The sequence below is a fragment of the Anopheles ziemanni genome, chromosome 2 (genome assembly GCF_943734765.1).
Source record: "Anopheles ziemanni chromosome 2, idAnoZiCoDA_A2_x.2, whole genome shotgun sequence".
Classification (NCBI taxonomy): domain Eukaryota; kingdom Metazoa; phylum Arthropoda; class Insecta; order Diptera; family Culicidae; genus Anopheles; species Anopheles ziemanni.
In genome coordinates this window covers 69383681-69409182 of record NC_080705.1, presented here as the reverse complement: position 1 = coordinate 69409182, position 25502 = coordinate 69383681, and the positions used below count along the sequence as shown (strand labels likewise).

General features: G+C 47.3%; 1 protein-coding gene across 1 annotated transcript in view; it reads left to right on the top strand.

The window, feature by feature from the left end:
• Window positions 1-3850: 3850 nt before the first annotated feature.
• LOC131290656 (WD repeat-containing protein 47) overlaps window positions 3851-25502 on the top strand; it is a 50109-nt gene continuing 28457 nt past the window's right edge. Inside the window, exons 1-5 of the mRNA XM_058319822.1 lie at window positions 3851-4606; window positions 5625-5900; window positions 5995-6167; window positions 7834-8213; window positions 8296-8593. Coding sequence (XP_058175805.1) covers window positions 3865-4606; window positions 5625-5900; window positions 5995-6167; window positions 7834-8213; window positions 8296-8593 — 1869 coding nt within the window. The 5' untranslated portion in view covers window positions 3851-3864. The remainder of the gene's footprint in view (window positions 4607-5624; window positions 5901-5994; window positions 6168-7833; window positions 8214-8295; window positions 8594-25502) is intronic.

The following is a 25502-nucleotide window of genomic DNA, read 5'->3' as shown; positions in this document are numbered from 1 at the left end:
CATTCTATTTTATGTTTTCTATGTTTTTTTTTATTTAAGGTACCCTCCTGCTTGTAGTTTTTGTTTTTGTATTTTTTTTTCTACTCCACTCTGGTTGTCTCTTTGCCAGGTCTTTTACCTCCTCGGCCAAGTTTTCCGATTTCATTCGTCTTGTTCCATATTTCATCGTTCAGCCGTTCATCATCTTCTTGCTCTCATGCATTTTTAAATGCTCATGATTCTGGTGATTTAGCTCGTTTGTTTTGAGTCACCGGCGGAAAGAAGAAGTTATTCACGGCTCCACCGGGTCGGAAAGATAAAAGGTGATGTGAAATGTGATGCGTCCGCTTCCGGCGCGATTATTCACCAGCATTTTTTTTCTTCTTCTGTGCTTCGACGTTATCTGGGTGGGCTTTCGGTTCGTGTAACCTTTTCTAATCCCGGTACTGATTGGGGGCGATACGGGTTTAAGACGGTGTGATAATAATCTGAAGAAAATAATAACAATGATAGGGGTTTATTCATGTCGTTTGATTGCACGTTTATCTACCACGTGCTGTGAAAGCGATTCCTCATTAGAGATAAGTTGCTGGAGCTTTATAGATCCATACATCATTATCTGTTGTTAAAAAATAATATGATACTTCGTTTTGAGATCGTTTCGCAAGTACGTTTGAATAATAAATTTCGAAGCAGCAGATTAAAAAGATCAGCCATTGCTAACCATTTTCCGCCGTTTACAGATTGATCTTGTAGTAATCATATTATTCGGTCGATCGGTAACCCTCCGTTCCCTTCGGCTGTCCTTTTCGACAATTCCCCCATGCGGATGAAATAATCCCGATACGCCACGGCGCTCCACCCGCAGCAAATCGGATTGTGGATTGAAATCGTGTACGAAACCGACCTAAGGCGTCGGTCGGTGGAAGACGATCGACTTTAATTTCACGGTTCGTTAGAACGACTGCCGGTCACAGCCTTTATCCCCGTTTTATTTTGTATTTTTCTACCCGCTTGGATCGATATTGGTTCGATTGAAAACGGAAAATTCTACGACGGGGTCCCCCTTGGACCTTTCCCTTTCGTCCGCTGCCTGCGCATGACCGCACACGGCCTGCCGGAAGGGTCCATTCGGTTCGGTTGGACAAGACGATTTTACGCCGGTTTTTTTTCTCGTCGAAAGAGAGTCGTCGGTGGTGCGTTTTACTTCCGCTGCCGAACGGGCGGTCAGCTTGCGATTTTCTTTGGCACAAGCGCGGCACCGCACGGTGGGAAATTAATTCGAAAAATGCATGTTTTCACTTCGGGCTGTCCATTTTTCTGTTTAAACGTTGGGAGGTTTCCTTCACGTCGGTGTACTTTTTTTTCTCTTTCGTTTGTCTGTTCCTGAACCGGAATTTAAACTTGGTGGTTGTTTTTTGTTTTGCATGTTTTATTTCCTCCTTTTGCACGCAAAGGAACGCCATCGGGAGGGAGAGCAGAGGTAACACGTGAAGCAAAATGCGTTCAGATTTCACTTTTCCTTCGCCCATAAGCGCACCGCGGGACGGGAAATTGCACCAACGAGCGTCCTAAACGCAATTTTCACGTTTCATCACAGGTAATCAATTAATGGGAAAGGGCTCTTTGGGTTCGAATGAAGGAAGTATGGGCGAAGAAACTAGTTACTTCCGTCCCTCCATGCAGTTGGCGTGCGTTGTCTTTGAAACGACCGTAACGTAATTCAGCAATTTTCGGTAAAGAACGTGTCGGCCATCCTCCTGCACACACGTGTGGATCCATAAATCATGGCATGAATTATAAATGCCGTTGCCTCGTTCGTTGCCTTCCTGCGTGTTTTCCTCCATGTGGGCCATCTTGGACGTTGCGGGTTGCAAAAGTAATCGTCGTCAACCAACTGGATCAACCCATCCTGCTATGGAAGCCCGTGGGTTTGTTGCAGCCATTGCAGATTTATTGACCCCTTTGTAAAGCATAAATTAGCGCTAGCCGGCGTTAGGCGTCCGATCATCATCATCATCGATCGACCGACCGACCGACCGGCCCGCGGTGGTGCAACCCATGGTTGTCTACCCATTTTTATGCTTTTCCATAAAACACTTTCATCTTCAGCCTATCTCTTTCGAGCGCAAAAAAAAAAAACCGAGGGCTCCTACCCGGGGATCCCGTGCCGCCCGACAGATGCTTTCCACTTTGTCGTAAATGGTGGCCCATTAATGTTTGGACAGAGTTTTGCAATGGTGAAGAGGGTGAGCTTTTCCTACGCCTTCCGGTGAAAGTTATGGGATCAAGACCCTCCCGTGGCGGGGCCTAGTCGACCTTTCGTGCGCTGTCCGGTGGGCTCTGGAGCAGGGCTTTTTTCTACATTAATTAGTTGTTTGGTTTTTTTTGGTTCCTCTCGATCGCGAGTGCTTCCGATGTCGAAGTTCCTCCGCCCAGAGAGGTGGAAATATCAAATCGAATGCAATGTCAGTCTAACCTCGTAACCTGCTGGCCTGAATTTGTTTACAGCGTGGTAGGTCAATAAGCAATTGTTTTTTTGCTCCCTATTAGTTGTACATTAATTTCTGTCAGTTTATTTTACACTGTGATATAAAGTTTTAAAGGCTTTCGTTGGATTGTGATTGGATGTGAAATTTCATTGGGTGTGATTTTCATGCGGTTATTTGTAATTTCGAATTACTTACTTAGTTCAAAATAATTGCCCTGGATCCTATCGAACTATTAAATCGGTTCACTTTAATCTATGATCAATTTTGCTTGTGATTCATAACGGAGGAATAAAGCCGGTGATTAATGCCAGAAATCATTCGAATTCTTTCAAGAAATGGAAAATATAAATTCAACCATCAGGTTACTCACCAGTCCACCAGGGGTCCGCGACAGCCGAGCGGTAGCGCCGGTTCGAATCCCAACCGAGACCGGACCCTCCCCTGTACGAGAGGACTGACTATCCACGTACAACAGGGAAACAAGTAAGCCCTTAACGGGCAGGCATGACCAAGAGGTCGTTTACGCCAAGAAGAAGAAGAAGTTACTCACCAGTAAATCCATCTTCCATGAAGGACTCTGCTAGGATCAATCATCTCAGATTAAAATAGAACCTAGCAGAAAACATGTTAAATGATTAAAATTCCTTGAATTTGCTTAAAATTATGCCCTCAAAACATTTACTATCCAACAGAAAACGAATTCATCAGCAAAAAAAGCATACTAACCATTGCTGAAATGTTTTATGCATGAACCAAACCCATGAAAACATTTTTCCACCATTTCCTCCTTTGCATTGTTACCTCCACTTACTCTCTATAGCAAATGTAGTTAAAGTCACCCCCAATTCACTCGCTTAATGTGACAGTCGATGAGGAACGGAAACCGACAGGAGATTAACGACCAGCGGAAACGGAAAGAGCATCACCCCGTCTAGCTAACTTTATCCATTACGAGATATTTGTTCGATTTGTTCTCTCGAAGCCGCTCGTGGGCTTTATGGGCGAGTATGTTTATCCCTCTTCTTTCGATTGTTCGCGTGGTGGTTTTGTGGTGTCGGAACACATTATTAAACCCTCTTGTTCGTGAGTGGTATTCGGTTGTGTTTTCCCACTTTATTTTATGGTTAGGTGGGGGCGTTAAGGACTTCACCCTCTACGGGTGAGGGGTTCTATATTCGATCTGAATGGAATGTAATTACAATTTTAATAAATTCCCCGTTTGTCCGTCGTTTCTATTTGCAGAATCTTCACGTCTTCGTGTGTGTTTGGAGTGGAGGTTGCTCCAGCCGTCCCTTAGGGCGGACCGTCCCGAAGAGCGGGAGGGGACGATTGTATGTGAGGTGCGCTCAGGACTGAAAGACTCTGCCCCAGCCCCGTTATTAATGTGAGCAGTATGGCCCCGGCGCGACTATCACTCCGCGAGGAGGACATCGTCCGGCTGGCACTGGAGTTCCTGAACAACCGCGAGCTGCACATCTCGCAGCTGTCGCTCGAACGCGAAACGGGCGTCATCAATGGGCAGTACTCGGACGACGTGCTGTTCCTGCGGCAGCTGATCCTCGACGGCCAGTGGGACGACGTGGTGGAGTTCATCCAGCCGCTCGAGGCGCTGCAGAACTTCGACATGAAGCAGTTCAAGTACAGCATCCTGCGCCACAAGTACATCGAGCTGCTGTGCATCAAGTCGGAGGCGGGCGGGCTCGCGGCCGGTCCGCCGCTGATTAACAACGTCGAGGGCGCGGTGGAGGAGGTGGTCCAGGTGCTCGGCGAGCTGGAGAAGCTGTGCCCCACGAAGGAGGAGTACTCGGGGCTCTGCCTGCTGCTGACGCTGCCGAAGCTGGGCGATCATCTGCAGTACCGGGACTGGAACCCCAGCAAGGCGCGCGTCCAGTGCTTCCGGGAGATCTTTCCGCTGGTGGAAAAGTTTCTGCCGGGTGACAAGAAACTCGGTTCGGCCGGCGGCGCCGGGGGAGGAGGGGGGCTGGCGTCGGCGAAGAACGACCGGCTGGTGCAGCTGCTGATCAAGGGTGTGCTGTACGAGTCGTGCGTGAACTACTGCCAGGTGAAGGCAACCGGGGCGGCCGATGCGGCGAGTCAGAAGATTAACTTCTCGCGAGTGCTGGACGGCTCGATAGGTAGGTTTTCCGGTTCTGGCCGTTTATTTTTTTCCATGTTTGCCCCGACAAGAAAACATGAAGGTGGACTCAAATTGATGCGAGGGTCCCTGCGGTGACCCACTTCTAGTCGTAACGATTGCCCTCAAGTGCCGCAGTGCCGATGAAACGGTGGGAATTTATTTATGAGATGCAAGAAAAAAGGTTCCTCGTGCGCGGGCGATCGATTTGGCTGCGAGGGAATGGAATGCAGTATAACGTCCTCCTAGTTGCCACGGGGAAGCCAAATATGCAGCTTCGTTGTAGATCGATGATACTATTTTAGAAGAGCGTCGTTATTCCGATGTGCCAAAATATTCAAATGGGAATAGATGTTAGGGAAATTTCTGTGATAGCAGAGTGAAGTCATGAAAATTTATGGCAATCATAATTCAACAGCCGAAAACTCCGGAAGCGATTATTTCTTAAATGCAAATGAAGGATTTCCTTTAAATTTGTAGGCCAACCAGTTCAAAATTAGACGGATTCTGGAACATCGTTTTGGAATTGCGGAGTAATGTCGATCTATTTGGTAGCCAGAGTAGCAATGTTGTATCATCCATTTATGTGACACCTGGTAATTGATAAAATTTGCTTCACTTGGACTTTTGAGAAATCTAATTATAGAAAATGGATCCCAAAATTGTAATAGTATGTTATTTTATGTGGTTTATGGACTTTCACCAAGAAAAAGGATAATTTTCTTTAAAACAATTTGTTCTCAAAGTGACGATATGTAACTCGATTTCGTCCGTTACATCTTTGTTCTAAAAATATATTGCTTTTACTTAATATGACACTACTTTGCATGGTCAATGGCAATTTGAAAGGTCAATGGCATTTATAATTTGACATAAAGGCACAATAAAATATTTAAGTATATGAGTTAAAAATTTAAGTATTGCAGTTTCATCCGCAATTAATAATTTGGCTGGTGATGTTTGAAAATTAGCACGATATAATAAATAAACCTCTTCGTTGTTTTTTTCCTTCTTGCCAGGATTTACCGATTCCGATCTTTCCCTGCTGAGTTGGCTGCAGAGCATTCCGGCCGACACGTTCTCGGTGCCGTTCGAGCAGAAAACGCTCAACGTGGACGTGGAACGGCTGGAGAAACCGTCGTTGGAAACCTCCTGGACCGAACACATGCTCATCACGCCGATCAAACCGAAAACGTTCCCCCACTCTGTGATGCCATTCACGCGACCCCGCAGCGCGGCCGACATCATGACCCGCTCGCTGTTGCCTTCGCTGGACGCCGTTTCGAGCTGTTTGAGTGAGTTCTGGCACCCGGCAGCTCGACCCTAGTAGTGGAGCAGTTATGATTAACTAACGAGTCGTATCTTCCTGCTTCCTAACTCCTCTTTCAGATCCGAAAGCACCGAACGAATCGTTTCCGATGTCCCGTTCCAGCTTCGCCAGTTTCCACCTAACCGGCATCAAGCCGAGCAGCGGCAAACTGATGACCTCCAGCGTGGACCGGTTATTCGAGAACGGCGACGGGGGCGAAGCGTACCGCAGCAGTAACTTTGCCGAGTATCAGGTTCGTTTCCTCGATACCAAACCCACAACTCGAAGCAGGGAGCAACCTGCCGTGGTGGTATGCCGAATTTTGCGCCCGACCCCCCGTGTCCCTTTTCCCTTTCGTGACTTTTTTTTCTTCATTATGCAACGGGTAACCTGTAGTAAACGAGACACTTCCGAGTGGTGTGCTCCATTACCATTAGGACCGGTTTTAACAAGCCACTCGTAGTAGCGTGTTATTATCGTGGGGGGGAAAAAGTAGGTGATAGATTAAGAAACGATAATCAAGCTGGCAACGCAATCTACACGAGACCAGTAGGGACGGCCCTACCGCAGCACGGGCCACTTATGTTTGATAGAAAGTGTCGACGGATTCCTTTGCTACCTTGAGTACAGGGAAAATAAGTAGGTCTTTCTGCGAGTGGTATAAAGAGGAAGAAAAATCGATATCAAACCCAAATCCCCACTCTTTCGCTCTCGCTCCGGGTGGTGGATTGTGGCCAACCGTTTAGATGCATAAAGATAATGATAAGCTCGCGTAGGGTCAATGACTGCAGGTAGTGAATGGCACGTGGAGTATGCGCTCGTGTGCATGGCAGAAATTCATGTCTTTAGATGCTTAGGAATACCTCTACCTGATTGCTAGACTGTCAACATACCACCGTCAGGTGTCAGGAAGAAAGTAGTACCCTTTGCTTCGGTTGCATTCATAGTGGACTGAAAAACTAAATGATACCAGCGCATCGCTCTCTAGGAAGTGTGTAAACAAAGTATTTGAAACGCAAACGCCTGTCCGCAACTTGAACGATGATAAATGACACTATATTCACATAACGGCAAAACAAACAAATCTTAGGCAATGCATAAGAACGGGCCGAACATAAACACTGTTTGCATTTACTACATACAACATACACATAGAGCCATTCGCTTGTTCGCTCTCGACTTTTGGAACCTCGGGCCTTCACCATGTTGGTGCAGCTTTTCCACGGAACCACGGAGTGTCAATATTTACTTAACCGAATTGACTTTCCATTCAATCGGGACGGAACCCCCGGAATCATTGGGAACTCGTGGGATGAAACGGGGATAGAGATTTATCGTGATTGCAGTGCACGAACCCGGAAGTAGAAAAGCACAGCTGGGATCACGTTTCGGTCATTTCGGAGGGAATTATGTCACGGGTACATTGTAGGGACAGTTCAGGTCGTAGGGCATAAGAAGAGGCAAGGTTGAAACACAATACAATCAAAAAAGTAATTTGGAAGGTGTTTTTTATTCCGCTTTTTAGAATGAGTTACGACACATTTTTGTAGTGTATTCTAAGATGTCATTCTTTGTTCACTTTAGTTTGATGTCATGTAATTTGTAAGTCATATTCACTATATACCTGCGCTAAGCGGTGCAGTGAGCAAGCAAGTGTAATAAGATATTCTGTTGTTTTCAATTAGGTAGATAGTAATATTGAACGTCTTGGTTCCTAACTAACGTGGGAGCTCTGCATGACGGACGTAGGCATAAAACTCGCTGCAACCTGCTCAAGGTCTGCTAGAATCGGCTAATGCAAATTGCAAATCCTCCCATTCATACATTACTGCTCCCACGGCTTACAATCGATGGTCACCAGTATCATACGCATACTAATTACGTGTCTCTCTTGTTTTGGTTTGCCCAACCACATCCAGCAGGGACTCCCGTCGATCGACGAGATCGCTTCTGTGCAATCGAAATCACCCGATCTGCAGGCGGTCGCCGGGGCCGTGGTCAAAGCGTGCGACATTCATCAGAACAGTGCCGAGCGGGACAGTCCCAACACAACCAGCTCGACAGCCAAGAGCTCCCGGCGGGACTCACTGTCGGAGAAGATAACGACGACCCAGCAGCCGGTCCCGACGGGGCTACCGCACCACAGTCAACCACACTCGGTGCCAGCATCGGCGATCTCAACGCCCGGAAGTACGGCCGGGCCCAACAGTGCCAATAGTCCGGTGCCACTGATACCGCCGCCGGGGGTGCCACATCCACCAATCGTTGCAGGCGCTATCTACGACCAGCCCAAACCGACGTGAGTATTTCTTGTAATCGTTACAAATTGCTAAAGTACGTTTTCTAACAAAGTGTACCAATAATTTATTTTTGTTTTTTAGAGCAAAACCAGGACACAATCCACCCGCAGTTCACAACTACAACGGTGCAACCAACGGCAACAGCAGTAATTCGGGTGCCGGTGGAGGTGAACTGTATGAAAAATTCAAGCAACAGAAACAGAACAAAGAAAGTGACTACATTATGAACGGAAATCCCACCATCGTTCCGCCGGCGCACATGAATAATACGGCCCCCTCGCCGGCTCCACCGCCCGTGCAGACCAACGGGAATGGGATGCCCCCGGTGGTGATGGGAGCGCACCCATCGGAGGACATTATCGGGAACAGAGATTTCGAGGTAAGTTTTGCACGAATCGGTATTGCTAAACTGTAGGTTGATATGAAAAATGGTTTCGGAAACCATTGTGCTCAATACATTTAGGCAACATTTAAAAATAATTTTATTTGAAGGACAAACACTTCGATAAGAATAATTTTTCTACACCGATGGGTAGAAGAGGAAAGTGATATTTTTCTGGTGTTCTATAAACAAAATACAAGCTGGAATGATAAATAATTTTTCTTGATTCAGTCGCGATAGTTAAGATTTCAAAGAAGATCATATACGTCTTAAACAATAATTATTACATATTTCGGATATCGTTAAATAGATATCTTTCATCTAAATAAGTTATGCGAATATGCACGTCTGAAGAGAAATTCATAAGAAAAGCAATCAAAAGAAAAGTATTTGTGGCAATTGATGAACATTGGTTATCTAAATAATTGCTACTTTTTAGAAGGTTTTTAAGTTCAAAATTATAACAAAAAATGTCTTAACATATTTACGCCCTAAAAAAAGGAACTCATTTACCGATATTTGCTGTGCTCTTCAAGAGCTGCTATGTTATGTATCTGAGATTTCCTATGATACATGCTTTAGATGTGTGAAATACTTACCCTGTAGTATGTAGTCTGTAGTTGTAGTATGAGTTTTTTTTTTTCTTATTTCGCTTTTAAAGAAAAACAAATCAAAATCCATTCCAAAACAAAGTTTTAGCGCGTAGGAGCGTAACAAATAAACAAGATTCAACTCTACTTATAAGCATCAGCAAATTAGACCAACCACTTCCCCAAAAACGTAACGTTGCTCACCTCAATCGCATCATTTGAATATCTTTGGCACGCAAAGCCCGCAAAAGCGGCGAATTGGCGATCCGGGTCCGGGTGCGGAAGTATTGATTGCAAATAATCAGTTGCCTCCGATATCTCCGACTTAGCGTGGGCGTTTGTGTGTTGGCCGATAAATTGGAGCAACCAAATAGATATACATATATACACTGTCCATCCGCTCATCGTCATCCCTGTGTTGTGACAAACTGGTCCGAGGCACGGTATAGTTTGATCCGTTTCTAATTGTGCTTTGTGTGTAGTAAGCGTTGAAGTTGAGGATTGGTGAACGCTACAACGGCCGGAATCCCGTGTGGGACGCCCGACTACCCGGTTTTACCTTTTTGCACTATCGTGCGAGACCTGACCTGCTAATCGGAGGCGGATCCGGATTACCAGAGTGGAGTTGTTAATTCAGTGACACGTTTGTTAAGTCGTGGTCTCTCGGCAGGATGTGTGGAGCTGGGTAGGATGGGTGGTGGATTTAATAAAATCAATCGGTGGGGAATTCAAGCTGATCTCTTGTAAACAAGCTTGCACACAGCACTTGTACACTTTGTGCTTTTGTGTGCAATGTTGTTTGGAAATAGGGTCCCCCCTTGTGAATGTGGATCTCCATCCGTGTCGTTGATGCAGCGCAGTATGGACTCTGCCTACGCCTGAGGTGTGTGCTTCTACAAAACGGCCCGCGCTACTGCGACACCCTTCGCTAAGGGCATCAAAACGATGTGGGATCACTCAAAGACCTTCGGCCGCAATTCCTTCCCCAATGCCATCGCGTCACTGTGTGCTGCTCAGCGTTCCGGTAAAGCTCCAACGTGCGCCCCAACTCTACGAGCTTGTGAAGCATCCCTTTTACGGCAAGTTCATGATCAAGAAACAACCGCCACCGATCGACGATCTCGTAGCCGAAGGGACCGAAGCGATGGGAAGTGTTTTGTCGCATCATGACACTATCATAACTCTCGCACCGTGACACGCTTCCGGTTGAGCTTGAGCCCGATCTCCCGCTGATTTGATGTTCGACCCGATAGAGATTGATACGATCATTTATGGTATCGGGTATCTTTTATGCGTCCTGCGGAGTCGTTGGACGTTTTATTGACTGGCGACAGTCGTCTGCAAGTTGGCGTATCGGCTGGTGGCGCCTTTCGGCGAAACGGTTTCGATTTTAATGAAGGGTTTTTTTTATGATCAAAGATAGGTAGATTTGAACCACAAAACACTTCAGGCTCACTGGACTGATTGATCAGCGTCCACTTGTCGCAAGCAGCAGAGCATAAAAAAGAGTGTCTGTTCGGATGAGGTGATGGCGTTAACATAAAAAAATAAACGTCCCCATTAACTCTCAGCCCCCAAAATTCGAATCCTCTTCGTGTTGACATGCTTAACGAAAGACAGTCAACGACTGCTCGGGATACTTGTTTCGCCTCCCACACGCCAACACCACCAACCCAGCGTCGTAAGGGTAATAATTATCCATAACCCGAACTCATACGCTCATTCACTTCAATGTACCAACGAATCGGCGGCCCGTAGTCGTCGATTGGAGTTTCAAGAATGAGCCAATATTTGCTTAACTCTTTGCGAAACGCTGCCCAGAAGGAACACACGGAACGAGGGGGTGAGTACGGGACGATGATAGGGTCGCGCTCGAAAGATTCTATGTCATAGGCTGGTCCCCCTTTCCTTTCCGCCCGGCTGGAGGAATTAGTCAGTTTTCATTTTTAAACCATCGACCGACATTGGCTTGTGTGTGACGCAAGTGACAGAAGTCATTGATAGTTTTATCACGTAATCGTCAATTAACGGTGGTTTGATGGACGGTAGAAAAGGGTTGAAATGTTTGTCAACAACATGCTTGCTTTTATAAATGACGCTAGAGGCGAAATTGTTTGAACGAATAATTTTTACTGTCATTTTTAAAACAAACCTTAGAAGAGTACCTCCCAGAGAAGAGTTTGATGACCTAATTTATTAAAGCCCCTGTGTTGGATCACATTTAAGTGTGTTCATTTCTTCTGCAGTAAAGTCTTCTTTCCACATCCACCCACCTCTGTCCGCATGCAAGGCATCAATTTATAGCATCGCATACCATTTCAATTAAACCAATCGGCCAATAGGGCCTGCACAACGCAATGCAGCTTGGACGGTTCTGTTTGACCTCGTTGCAGCATTAATCATGATTAGTATGCGTATGCCTTTGCCTACGTGCAAAATCTCTACCGCATGGAAAGTGTTTTTCGAGTGGCCCTCGTACGGGAAAAACATTTATATTTTCCCTTTTCCGAACACTCACGGCGAAGGCGAAAGCAATCTCAATCCAATCGCTGATCAGAAAAGACGGTACGGCCCCGTCACTTGATGGAAGAGATGCTCTTTAAAGAGCTAGTTAAAGTAAACAGTTAATGGAATTTATTTTAAATCCTTCAGTGAGTTCAGTACACCGTGTGGCACAAGCAGTGAGGAACGCTGGACAAGATGATGGTATGCCGATGATGGTGAACCTTGAATGTCGCCCACGAAAGTCCCAGCCAGTAGTTCGCTCGTCACTCGCCGTTGCATTGCCGCTGCTTTGGGCGATGATTTGCAATCGGTTTTTATGTAGGTTAGTGACCAATATGTGTGGTGGGTTAAGGGCGTTCAATTTGAGATCAGCTGCTCGACATACCGCACCGCACGGGACCGGAGTTTACATGCAGTGTGAATAATTGAAAAGTTAACGAAGCAAAAAAGGAGTTTGAGGGATTGACAGTGTTGGCTTCCGTCGAAGGAAAAATCATAACCTTATGCCCCAGATGTGCCAAAAATGGATTCACATCGATGAGTTTGCAATTTGAATTAATTTTATAACGTGCCAATATATGCCATCGGAGGGAAGTGCGGTGAAATTTGAGATGGATTTATGTCTCGCAATATAAAGGAAAAAAGATGATTTTATTCGGCTGTTGCATTTTTTTTGGGTTAAGGCTTACATTTCACTCTTCTGGAAATCGAATTCGTCAAACATAAATTCTGGATCGAAGAATCTTCTCCTTTTTCATCCGTTTTGCGAGGGGTTCGGATGTCGGCGTCGTAAATAAATACGCAACTATTGGACTGGCACCTAAGCGTGTGTGCGTCATGCGGTAACGATGGGAAGTCGCGAGTCGCGCGAAACGGCAAGACAGCGCGAGACACTCGTCGTCGTCGTCGTCGTCGTCTTCGTTGGCCGCCCAGGGAGATCGGTTGCGACACAGAACGTTCAAACGAATCAGTTCTGCTGGAGACGTCGGTTCGATCGTGTCGCGGAAAGTTTGCGTACTGCCTCATTCGGGGTTGGTATTCCAGTGCGTGTTTGTAATTTGATCTTCGATTCACTCTTTTCGATTTAGTTATCATTGGCCTGTTTCTTGCGGTTGGAACAACCTACCAATTAATCAATCGTCCTGTTAAAGGTTAAAGAGATTATTAGCTTGAGGTAAACCCTTTGGTGGAGAAAAAGTGTTGTGTGTATTTTCCCTTTTCTGGAAGTGGACAAGCCGTGTCATCAGTCTGTGGACCACTCAGCGTTTAACTATGCTCTGCACGGGAACGGTGATCTGTTTGACGAAAGTGCTCCATCGGTCTGGCGATCAGTAGTAGTGAGTCACGATTTGTCAATCGCTGTGTGAGGTGAAGCAAGTGTTGACAAAACAAACGGTGTTGGGCAACGCGGTGGAACTCGAGCTACGGTGACACCATACATTCCCGGACAACGAGCCACAAAACAAGAACCAGTATGGCAAATCTAAACAATCATCATCACCATCATCACCACCACCATCCGCATCGTCATCGATCGTTCTGTGGCGTCGATCGGCAGCTGAAGAAGATTGAGGAAATTTTCAACCAAAACCAGAAGGAGAACGAGGTGAAGATCATCGAGACGCACACGAGTCGCCGGTGCAGTGTCCACGGGAGTCACCGGCGCGGTTCGGTGTGTTCGGTGAAGCGCCGCGATTCGATCGCCAGCTCGGTCGGTGATCTGTCGAGTGTCGGCGGACGCACCGCCTATGGGTCGATCTACAACGTTGGGCGGGAGGCGGAAATGGCCGCACGGCGCCGTAGCAAGCTGAGCAACCGTAACTCGATCGCTAGCATCAGTGATCTGCGCGAGTGGACGGCGGCTGGCGGGCAGATGAAGACGGCCCCGGCCCGGAAGAGCCTATCCGGGTTTGCCGATCCACGTCGGAGGGACAGTATGCCGGTGCTGAACGTGATCAAGCCGGCCGCGAATCGACCGATGGAACACCCGTCCGACTTTCCGTCGATGTTGCGGAACACTTCCGTGTCGACGGTGGACCTGAGGCGGAAGCCTTCGATCGGTGGAGGTGGGGTCAGTCGCCGCTCGAGCATCAACAGCAAGCGGAGCAGCCTCCATCTGGACGATAGTCTTTCGTCGATGAAGCTGCACTCGATCCTGAAGAAGGCCGCCTCGCCGTCGAAGGACAGCGAGGACAGCGGTGAGCACGAGCTGTGTGACATGACCAAACGATTGTCCTTCGATTCGGGTATCAATGCGAAACCGCTCGGCTTTTCCCCGGCACCACCCGGGGGCCTCGGGAACATCATCATCAACAACAACAACAACAACAGCCACAACAATCGTCGAAACTCTAACGATTCCAGCTACTCGTCGTATTCAAGGCGCATCTCGATCGATTCGCTTGATCCGGTGGCCGGACGGCGACACTCGCGCCGACTCTCGGATGCGTCGTCCCTATTCGGGGGTGACGAGGACGGTGCCAGCAGCGGGAGCGTCGGGAGCGGTCCCACCAACGACATCGATCGCATCAAGGTGCTGAACAGTAGCTTCTCGAGCAGCTTCGGCGACGACTCGGCCAGCACCCATGAGGTAATTGCGGCGTCAGAACAACGCAGCATTCCATTCTCGGACATAGTGTTCGAGCGCACGCGATCGCTCAATTACTATTAAAATAATTCATCACCATGAAAAAACCCACGACATCGGGTGGAGGACAATATGCAAAAATCAGCTCAAAAAAGGGGTGGGGTAGAGGGTAGGGTAAAACAATCACACACCGTCATCATAATCGCACACCGACGGGGCTCCGATCCGATCCGATCCAGCGATCCGCGAACCAGCGAACGACTATAAATGGCAATTCGCCAGTACTCACTGCGCACATTTTTGTGTGTTCGGAGATCTTTTCAAAAGCTTTTCAACCACTCAACACGGGTGGCAGCACGCGTTGGACGATCCCACGTCTCCCCGGTGCGGTACGGAGCAACCCAAAGATGGTGCTATCGGCATCATCGATCGGTCGAATCATCAGGCCGGAGCCTTCGGAGCCGGATCGCGTGGATCATAAAACGTTCCTTTCACGGACGGACCGTTCCTGCCCGGAGCACCGAAGCACATCCCGAGGGCGGTGGTTTGCATAATTTCAATCATACCGCTCCCATCGGTTTGTTCTGTTCTTTTCTCGTTCTTCCCGGTTCTTTCTTCCTCCACATATGACAAGAAGATGTATACCGTTCCGACTCTGGCTTGGCGCCACAAGGCGGGTGTAGACACGAGCGCCACTGCTACCAGCTGTCGTCGGCCGTTTTGTTTGAGGTTATGTGAAGCGCCATCGAACGGCCCGCGCGAGCGTCCTTCACGCCGTCGCCGAGATGGAATGGAGGTCGCGCGGTTCAATCTGTTTCCCGCGATCCGGTAATGATCCGGTGAAAGCCGGCTTGTGTAATTAACCCAACGAGATCGAAGCTGAACCAAACCAACCAGCCTCAGCCGCACAGTGACAAAATAGGATCGGAAGCCGGCTGAAGGCGAACGGCATCGGTCTCGCGCAGTCCCTTTAAAGCACGATGGAGACGATCTTGTATGAACTACGGTGTTCAATGGAAGCGTTGTAATTGTGCGAGGTGATTATAGAAATGGTAATGATCCTTGACACGACGAACGACGTTCGATCGATTGTTCGTTCGTTCTCGATTCGGTGCCGCGGATTGATCGGTTCTCCGTTTGGTTGTGGCGCCATTGTGTGCGTGGGTGAACGTTATGGATTTTTATTAGAATCACGGAAATGATCACCAGGCAAACCGCTTTCTGTTGTGCAATTTGTTTTGGAGGTTTTCTATCACCTTTTTAGCGGTGTTTTCCAAGCTAACGTTGTTTACCTCGTTGCTCATTACGAGCGCGCGCCCGTGTGAATTGTTTTGGTAAATAGCAGCATCTTAGTGGTGTTCAAAAAGAACCACAGATTTCTCCCCTGTGGCAGGCAAGGTTGGTAACTTTTTCGGTCAATCTAGAACGTCCTACCCTCCGACGGTGAAGGTGGCGATCGGCGCTGAGTCATGCGCATGTCATACACGATCTTGTATACATCCCGACACAACACAACACAAAAGTTGCCTGATTGGCAGCAAGTAAACTGGTTGCCCGGTAAGAAAGCCGCTGTCACCCGAATCCGAACACGCTACCGAACAGCCCGGGTGGGGGTCCGGTTTGTACCTGGACAAAATCCTTTGACCACGGGTACATTCAGCCGCCCACCGGAGTGACGATCTCGCAGCTGATTTGAGCGCTCCCCGTCGTTGGCGTAAGTTCTAGCGCGTTGCAAGCGCGGTGTGGAAAGGGCCGGGGGTGTACAATGTCACTACAAAGTACTATGATTAAAAGCGATTGCCGCAAAACAGGCGTTACACCGGTTAGGCAGGAGCGTGGAGCCCCCAGCCGGGCTGATCGCGTATGCAATCTTTTCAGGTTGCTGATGACGAAGGAAGATAAGTATGCAAATGGTTCCGTTTCCTTCTTTGCCAGTACGCCAGTGTTACCTTCCTAACTGCATGTAATGTCGCACTTCCCTTGATAATTCGTCGCCGGAGGGAAACGTGATCGACGTGTTAAGTGAGCAAACAAGTTCTAGGGTTTCGGTTTTGGCGGCCCCATCCAGCAGATGAAGGAGTTCGGCGTCGGTGTCTTTCCGTTCATCCTCCTCCAATCATCCTAAACCATCGATGATTGTATGCTTCACTCCAAAAGCATTCACACAACGCATTGGCATGAATCATCCGGTACTTATTTTTGATCCGTTATTATGACATCGAAAGCTCAGTTCCCATTTGTCCCGCGGTGTGTCTATCTTTGGCGAAACGGCTTCGTTCGAGGGTTCATTGAACACGTTTTGTTTTTGAGTCGTTCGAGAGAGGGAGCGCTCCAGCCGCTCCTTTCCTTTGCGCTTTGCGGAATGTCAAAGAAATAAAACGGTGAAGAAAAATCTGTCACATCTCGTTACGCGAAACTGACCACCCACTCGCGCTAAAGTTTGGCCGATTCTGGGGGCTCCGTTTCGACGTTTCGTCACTGGCCAACCGGGTCGACTGGCAGTCAAGAAGGAGGGTACTCGTGAGCCTAACGATCTCGTTTCCTTACACGGTCCTGAGCCGTCAAAATGGATGGATCAAAGCACTGGACTTAGGAGTCTGGACGGAGCTTTGCAGCTTTGTTGTTGATGGTTTTGTTTTTCCCTGTTTCCCTTTCCTTTCGGGGACGGCCCGGAGTAACGAGAGCGTTAAGAGCTATGTCTTGTTGTTAAAAAGTCGCGTCATGTGTACCGACTTCAAAAAAAGCGCTTGCCAAACTTTTTATTTTTCTTCGACATACACATTCACTTTCACACCACACCAGAGAAGCTCTCTGCTTCGATCTGTATTCGATGAAGATCCGATTTCGTTGACCTAATAACGCCACTCTACCATCATCATCATCATCATCATCATCATCATGTATGTAGTGTAGATGGCGAGTTCATTTAGAGCACACTTCGGGAGGTAGATTCCCGAACGCACACCCGAAAATGGTCTGACAAAATATTGTGATTTTATGCCGAGATAAACCTCTTGGGCCGCGTCTGGTTGGCGGGCAGGCTAGAGGCGGGAGGATGTTTAGACTGGCTCTCGAATGTTGAGGTTCGTCTGAGGATCGGGATTCTAGTTCACGCCTTCTAAGGTAAACGGTTTCACGCGGATGTAGACGACATTACTCCATATCGTTTTCTTGACGGTGGTGGTGGTACACTTCTTTCGTCGTTCTATGTGTTCTCCTCAGCACGTTGCCCAACGAGCGATCGTTAAACCGATGGTGGTCGTGTGATGGTTTCTGTATCTATCGCTGGTGGCGCCCTGCCGTCGTAAAGTAATTCGCGACTGCTTGGGAAGTCCGTCCGAGGAGGTGTTTTATCGCTCGCCACTGGAGAGCAGCGCACCTGTTGTCGCTGGAGGTTGAGTGCCATCAAAAGAATCGTCTTAGAAGATCCTGTCGAGTATACCGATCGCACTCGTCGCAGGTTGTAGGTGGGGGGGTGTATGCGTGCGTGCGTCTTAATTCCCGTCGAGCTCGTTTTGATTTTACGAGGCTCTTTATTTTAGCTTCCCCGCAAGGTCTGTAAACACCAGCAGCCGATTTGGGGAATGCTCTTCCAATATTTGACCCTACGCGACAGGTTGGTATTGTACCATATGTGTGAAATCTAACATAACCAAGGAAGGCACACCCTTGACGTACATCTGGTAGCGTTATTCTCCGTTTTATTGTACAGGACGTTTAATGGGTTGATTGCTTGTTTATAGAATCCTTTTGTATGCCACTAATTATCACCTTACAATTACAACCTTACCTAACAATTGTATCCTGTTAAGATATATGTCCGTAAAGGTCAGGGTGCGAGTAGTAGGAATATTGGTCCGTATTATGCTAATGTTGATCCCAAATGCAACGTTTTCTCTTTCCCCCCCAAACCATCGCCTAAAGATATTGCAAATCAGTACGTTGGTGTATCATTTATTAATACTCTTTCTCTCTACAAAAAGTGGAATAGAAAGCTATTGGGATACATTATTTATTGCCCAGCTTCGACGTCTGTGGTCCTCCCTGCCATGTCCGCATTCAATCAATCGTGGCTGTGCTAGTTTGCTTCACTGGTGTCTTGTTTTACACAAAACTTAAGATAAAGCAAGGCGTCATCGAAGGTGACAAATTGCCCGGAACCTTCTAACGCATCGACAATATATTATTATTGTCCGGTCCATACCTTATACGTCCGGATGCCGTCGGACACGGACGGTGACGAGTCATCGACATCTCCATCGTCAATCTCTGGCCATCTCGTCGCGTTCGACATTGGCCGCCCAATCGAGATCCGTCCGCTCCGCTGTGTCACTTGTGATTTTTCCCCATTTTTTCAATTGTGGCCGCCATATTTTGGCTGCAATCGCCGACGACAAAGACAATGCATTAAAAGTCAGTTTGCTGTACGGTACTAAAATCTCGATCGTGCCTGGAATGTGTGCACTTTAGGATGGTGGCATTAGCGAAGAAAAAGAGTGGCGACGGACACACACCATGTACCCAACCCTTACTCTGTACCCTGCCTTGTACCTCCCATTTGTCTTTCCGTTTTACATTTTTAAACGCGCACATTTGATTTGATGTCTTAAGAGAGGGTACCTTTTTGAATAATCGTCCTCCCACGATCATAAACCAACGAACCTGTTGATTGCGATGCCCAAGGGGTGGCGGTAAAGTGCTATTCATACGGGGATCTTTTTTGCTGATTGTTGCGGAGACAACGACGCCTCTGCACTGCACAAAACCCATGTAAAATTAATTAGTGCAAAATAAATGGACACGACGCAATAAGTGTGCGTCAGAACACGGTGTGTTAACATGTCATGCTTATGTCTTTATTTTTGCATCTCTTAAACTCCGTTCGAAAAAGGTCATTCAAATGAAGTATCGCGTCACCATGCCTAAAGTGAATCTTGCACGTTAACGGATTGTAATGGAAATGTTATTTTTAGCATTTTGAATATGTGTTGTTTTGTTTATACCTTATAGGACTGTGTAAACTAATATGGAGGAAAGTTTTTGATCGATTTGAATAAATCGATCGCGGTTTGTTTCGAACGGCCTACTCCGCTCAACTTGTATGCGATTGTCTCTCACAGCGCCATCTGGCGCAACAAATTGGCAACATTTGTTTCGAATAGTGATGGGTTCTCGGAACCGCACCCACCGCCCGGAACCGCTTCCGAGCATCTTTAAACCGGCTCCGATTCCGGCTTTGGAAAACCCACGATTCCGCCCGGAATCGTCCGGAGCTGTCCGGAACCGTCCGGAACCGTCCGGACCCGCTAGTCGGCCGCCGGACCCGGCTCCGGACGGCTCAAAACGACTCCGGACGGCTCCGGAAGGCTCCGGCTCCGGTCGGTTCTGGATGGTTCCGGACGGCTCCGGACGGCTCCGGACGGCTCCGGCTCCGGTCGGTTCCGGCTGCCGACTAGCGACTCCGGACGGTTCCGGACGGCTCCGGACGGCTCCGGACGGCTCCGGACGGCTCCGGCTCCGGACGGCTCCGGACGGCTCCGGACGGCTCCGGCTCCGGTCGGTTCCGGACGGCTCCGGCTCCGGTCGGTTCTGGACGGTTCCGGACGGCTCCGGCTGCCGACTAGCGGCTCCGGACAGCTCCGGCTCCGGTCGGTTCCGGACGGTTCCGGACGGTTCCGGACGGCTCCGGACGGTTCCGGACGGCTCCGGACGGCTCCGGACGGCTCCGGACGGCTCCGGCTCCGGTCGGTTCCGGCTGCTGACTAGCGGCTCCGGACGGCTCCGAAGGCTCCGACAGCTCCGACGGCTCCGACTGTCAACTAGCGGCTCCGGACGGTTCCGGACGGCTCCGGACGGTTCCGAGCTCGGAGTATTGCACCTACCTTACGGAGCCGCTTCCGATATTGGTGGAGTCATTCGGAAGCGGTTCCGATTTTTTGTCGAATTTACCCACCACTAGTTTCGAACATTTTCAACATTTAAGTTCTGTGAAACCGTAATTTTTTGCAGGATATTTATAAGTGTAGCTGACTTCTGAAATGATTTGTTAGGTTGTCAAAGTTTTGTCAATTTCTAAATAAATGTCTTTTCTTGTTTTGGTTGAGCAAACCATCACTGGCACAAGTTGCCAAACTTTTTGTCCCAGAAATGTAGTTTTTCGCTATCTCTCATAAATGGTCCAATGATTGGTCAAACTGGGTCACAAATCAGATTGGCAACGTAGTATCGTTTTAAATAAATCTCAGTATGGTTAATAAAAGTTTTGTTTATTTTTTCTATCACTAAAAGGCCAAGTAAAACATTCGAAAATAAAACATGCCGACAGTGCCATCGAAGCTATTTTAGCGCCACCAAAGTTAACATGCATACTTTGTTGTTTGTTGTTCTAAATTTATGTTTTACACTTTTACGCACCAATTTGATATTTTGATTAGCGGCCAAACTCAACGCCAACGATTCTCCGTTCCCGGAATAGATAATACGCTAATGAGAGGCAATTAGCAATGCCTCGCTAAGTTCCCAGCCAGAGACACGCGTAAAAGCATGCTCCCAGCATGGTCGGGAAAGCATTCGGGCTTAGGCGAGTTAGTATTTTTGGTGATTGTTTTTTAAATTTCCAAAACAGCGCGTAAGCAACGACCCATGGGAAGGTCCTCATTTGCGTAGTGTGCTCGGTGGATTAGTCACTTGTGGGGAGGTTTTTTTTTAAAGGGCAGCTCTACTTTCCATGGGCGGGTTTCGTTGCGACAAACAGTACACCATTTGTCACGGCAGTTTAACAGGAAACGAACAACCATCGACGTACCGGATGCGGCAGAGCGCTTAGCCCTCGGAGACGTACGAGTTGGCTAATAAACATTTCACATGTCGCAAAAGGGTCAGCGGAGGGCACCGTGGGCAACTTCTTTTTTCTGCCTCCTCTTACCGGGAAAAGGATGATTTCGTAATCATAAACTTTCAAGCATAAGAAAAGCGTCCAACAGTGATAGTCGGTGGCGGCGTAAAACAAAGCAAATCTCGGGGCACATACACACATGGCGTGATGCAACCGGTGCGGGGCGGATTCATAAACGAAATGGAAAATTCAGCGAAACGGTGGCCAATCTTCACAGCCACACCTTCTCACACAAACCGTTTGCTCATCTCTTAGCGAACGTCGCGGTCAGGGTTTTTCGTCCACCCAGCCCAATATGCTTGATGTATGCGGTGATGTGTTTTCCTCTTCGGCGCAAAAGTCGGTCGAAGGAGGCTGACACGGGCAAACACAATTTGACAACCCAGTTGTCGTCTTTTGACACCTAGTTATCCAAGTGAGCGTGGTACGATTATTTGAAGATTTTCACCCACCTTGCAATTAAGGCCGTACGGTTGGTGGTGGCATTTATCTCGCTTCAAGTTAACAAACAGTGTGTGTGTGTGGCCGTTTACCATGGTGTTACCTCAGAGGCACCCGTCTCTGGGATCGGATCACAGCTTTTCACTTCGTAGCGTTTAAGTTTATGCGACACCTTTGTTTCATGTGTGTTTGATTTTCGTCACATTTATCGAATGGTTTTAAATATTTTCCTTTACCCTTCCTCTTCTTCTCGTTTTAGGTAAGCATTGCGACATAATGATCCTAAGAGACGCATACGATTTGAGATGGCCAACTCAACCATTGCAAATGAAAGGTATGTGGCAGCTGGAGCCGAAAAATTGCCTTAGTTAACGCTAACTACAATATGACCAGGTGATGCAAGATAGTGAAGAAATACATACATATTCCCTTCCTTAATGTTCGGCCGATGGTGGTAACGATGCCAGCGGAACGCGTACGGAAAATTGTTAATAATACCAGCACGCGTCCGGCTACTAGAACTTATTTTTAGGCACGCGGCCCATGAAGTATTGATACCTAAAACCCGACGATAACCTCCGCTCCTACTTACCAACGATGCCTTGAAAGGGATTAGAAGGCATCACTAGCAGCCATACTGAGGAAATTACATTGCGTAGTTATTCCGTTTATCTAAATTATCGGAACGGCAAAACGGAACACGCGTACTTGTTCCGACGCGCTGGTTTTCTGAATGGAAATAATTGCATCATTACACCATCCAGCTGTATTCTATTCGCTTGCGGTATGGAAACTCAAACCTCGAAGGTGTTAGGGCAATGGAACTTTGGAAGCGTGTGCTCCATGCCAAAGAAGTACCTGCATCGTTTGCGTTGGTTCGGGCATGCCATGTGCTCCTACCGACAGATATTCATGTGCCCAGAATGTTGCCTCCTAATTTTCTACCTTCTTTCCCCGGCTGTTGATATGCTATTGATTCCCGATGAACCACCAAAAGTACAGCTCCACGCTGTGAAATCACCTCGGTGGATTGATTTCCACTTACGTCACACACAGCGTTCGGTTTTGTTTTGATTCCACCTGTGCTGTGGAACGTAAAGTGCCGCAAGTTCCCTTTTCCTCGACCTCCCTCCCGGGGTCGGGGTCCGTGGCGGACGTGGGATGCTAATCTAATTTAAATTTCATAATTTTTCCACCGCATGTCGGCTTCCTTCTCTCGCGTTTAGTTACTTTTTGCGCTTGCCGAAAGCTGTGGAGGAACCGAATCAGTGAAAGCTGCTTGCTAGCAAGACCAGCATTTTACGATCGGCATGCTTCAAAAAGAAGATTTTGCTCTCCATTTCGCTTTTCCTAATCGTGTATCATATTAATGACAGATGGGAGTCAACACCGGGCTACCATTCCTATCGTCTTTAGTTGGGTTTGATTGTTGCTCGGAATGATTTTCGGGGTTTTCGAAAAGTTGTTTCTCAATGATGGTTTCTCACCCATTCTTATGTTGGCGTGATTGTTTATCGGTTGGCAGAAAATAAAAACGCAAGCAAAAAAACAGAGTGAGACAGCTCTGAATGATGAACAAAACGATTCTTATCGCATATCGTGTACCAACGTTGTACCCCCGGACGGGGAAAAGGTGGAAAACAATTGTGACAAAATTTGATTTGCAGGTTTCCTTCAACCATGGAACGCTCCAATCGCTTGAAATTCTCATCACTCGCTGAGTGACAGCGTTTATTTGGGAAATTTTAAAAGTGAGTCCGAAGTGAAAAATGTCCCAATGTGAAAAATTCCACGATTTTACCTAATATCCGCCCCCGGACGATGGGGTGCCGGTGCGAAGGACGGGTGACGTAAGGCACATCAATCTCTCTCAACCAAAAAAAAAAAAAGAAGCGTGGAATCTGCTCGCTTTCGGTTTCGATCAAAAAAGAAAAGAAACAACAAAAAGCAAACGGCGGTACACAACTGACGACACATTCGTCAATGTTTCCCTCGAAAATCGGCGCAGAAACGGTGTGGCCACAGAAAATGGCGACTTTTTTTTTCTTTTCTCAAATCCGCGGGAACACAATTCGACCAACTCTCCGCGCAATAAAAGTATGCCGAGAGTGCGCGCACAGACATCATAAATCCCACCGAAAGGTACGGGGGGAAGAGGAACGTCACAGGTGACCGGTGCGGGGCAGGGTCACAGGCTAAAAAAGGGAAAGTATAGGAAAAAGAGATAATTGTAGCAAATTTTTATCAACACCCACCTCAAACGCGCAAAGCGCACACCCCACCCCCCATCGCCCAGCCTTGGCCTGGGAAGTCGCCAGCGAAAAAGAACCCAATCTAAAAGAGACCTCAACCCGACCTTTGCTGCTGGCGATGGTGGCCTTATCTCTGTTGTTCGTGTTGCGCCACGGTGTGAGAAACGCGGGGGTAGAAATCTTTGAGGCTGCGATTGTTTTCCCGAGCGACTCCCACAGGCGACCAATTTTTGCGGCAATCTTCTTTCTCCATACCGTGCGGATCGGGGGAAAAATCAAGCGGTTGACGGGAAGATGCTCCTTCGGCCGGCGGCAGGAAGGAAAAGCAAAACGCGATGATGCAACGACCAATGTCACCAGGTGGGAAATGATTTATGGCACCGCGCTTGGATGGGTTTCCTTCGACCACCCCAACGGCAGGGCGGAAAGGGGTGTGGTACGGAAAGCAATAGAGGTTGCTATTGACTTGCATTTTTTTCGGTTTTCGTTGGTGCAGGGTTAAGTTAAGTTACGCCTTTGTTTCACGTTTTCTGTGTGAGAATGGCTGAGTTTGTTTTTCTCGTGCATTTTATTTCGTCCGCTCGTCGCGTTGTTGCTGTGCGCAGCAATTAGACAAATTGCACCCCGTCGCATTGGCATTGAGGAAAATGGTTTGGAAATCCGTTTCCGTTGCCCGCACTGGTGTGCGATATCTCCGAAATAAAATTTAGAGTATGTCACAGGAGCAAGGATAAACGGTGACCGTAGTCGGAAGTGAACGATTACCGATGACATGTGTCGAAACGGTAATTGTCCATAGTTGTTGGAGGTTGTAGACAGAACACGAATAGCTTAACAATGTTTCAACGTACACGAACGTGTAAATAATAATGGTGCCGTGTTTCCTTGACATTCATTTTTGTTCTGGTTTTTCCCGTTTTTTGTGTTCCTTTTTAAGACACGCGCTTAACACTCAAATCCAAAAAGCGGTCATTTTGACCGCAACACAATTTTAAAATTTAATAGCTTCAAAACCAAACTGCAGCCAAGTTTTCAAAAAGGCCTTTCTTAAATTCCAAAGATATATGTAAAACAAAAAATTATTATTTTTCTGTTCGACCAGTTCCGAGAACCACTTTGCTTTTTTATTTTTTTGTTGTTCTTTTTAAGACGCTTCCGATTTTATTTTGTTTTTGAAGGTATATTTCAAATCTGTTGCTTTTTAGTATATTTGTTGACTATCTTTTGGCGTTTTTGGTTTTTGGAGACACCAAGCTAGCGAAATTAGCTATGAAAAGGTGCATAAAAAATTAAAAAGACTAAAAGATAACCAACAAATATAAATAATCCGTTTGCGAATTAGAAAAATCTTTAAAAACAGAGAAGTTATAGCGTCTTAAAAAGAGCGATCAAAATGGCCACTAAAAAGCAATATCACAGATTCCAAAGCAATGTATTCTAGAGCCAAATCTCTGAATGATTGTCAATATTAAACCCAAATAATCTGTTTCCTACATGTGCGAGATGTGCCTTAATTTACTCGCTTAGTCTGTTGCATGTTCCCAACTTTCTTCTGCATCGATCGTTCCAGGCAAATAGAGTTAAATCTGCTCGAAATCGATCAATCATGCCGCGCCTCTTGCTAAAACCACGGCAC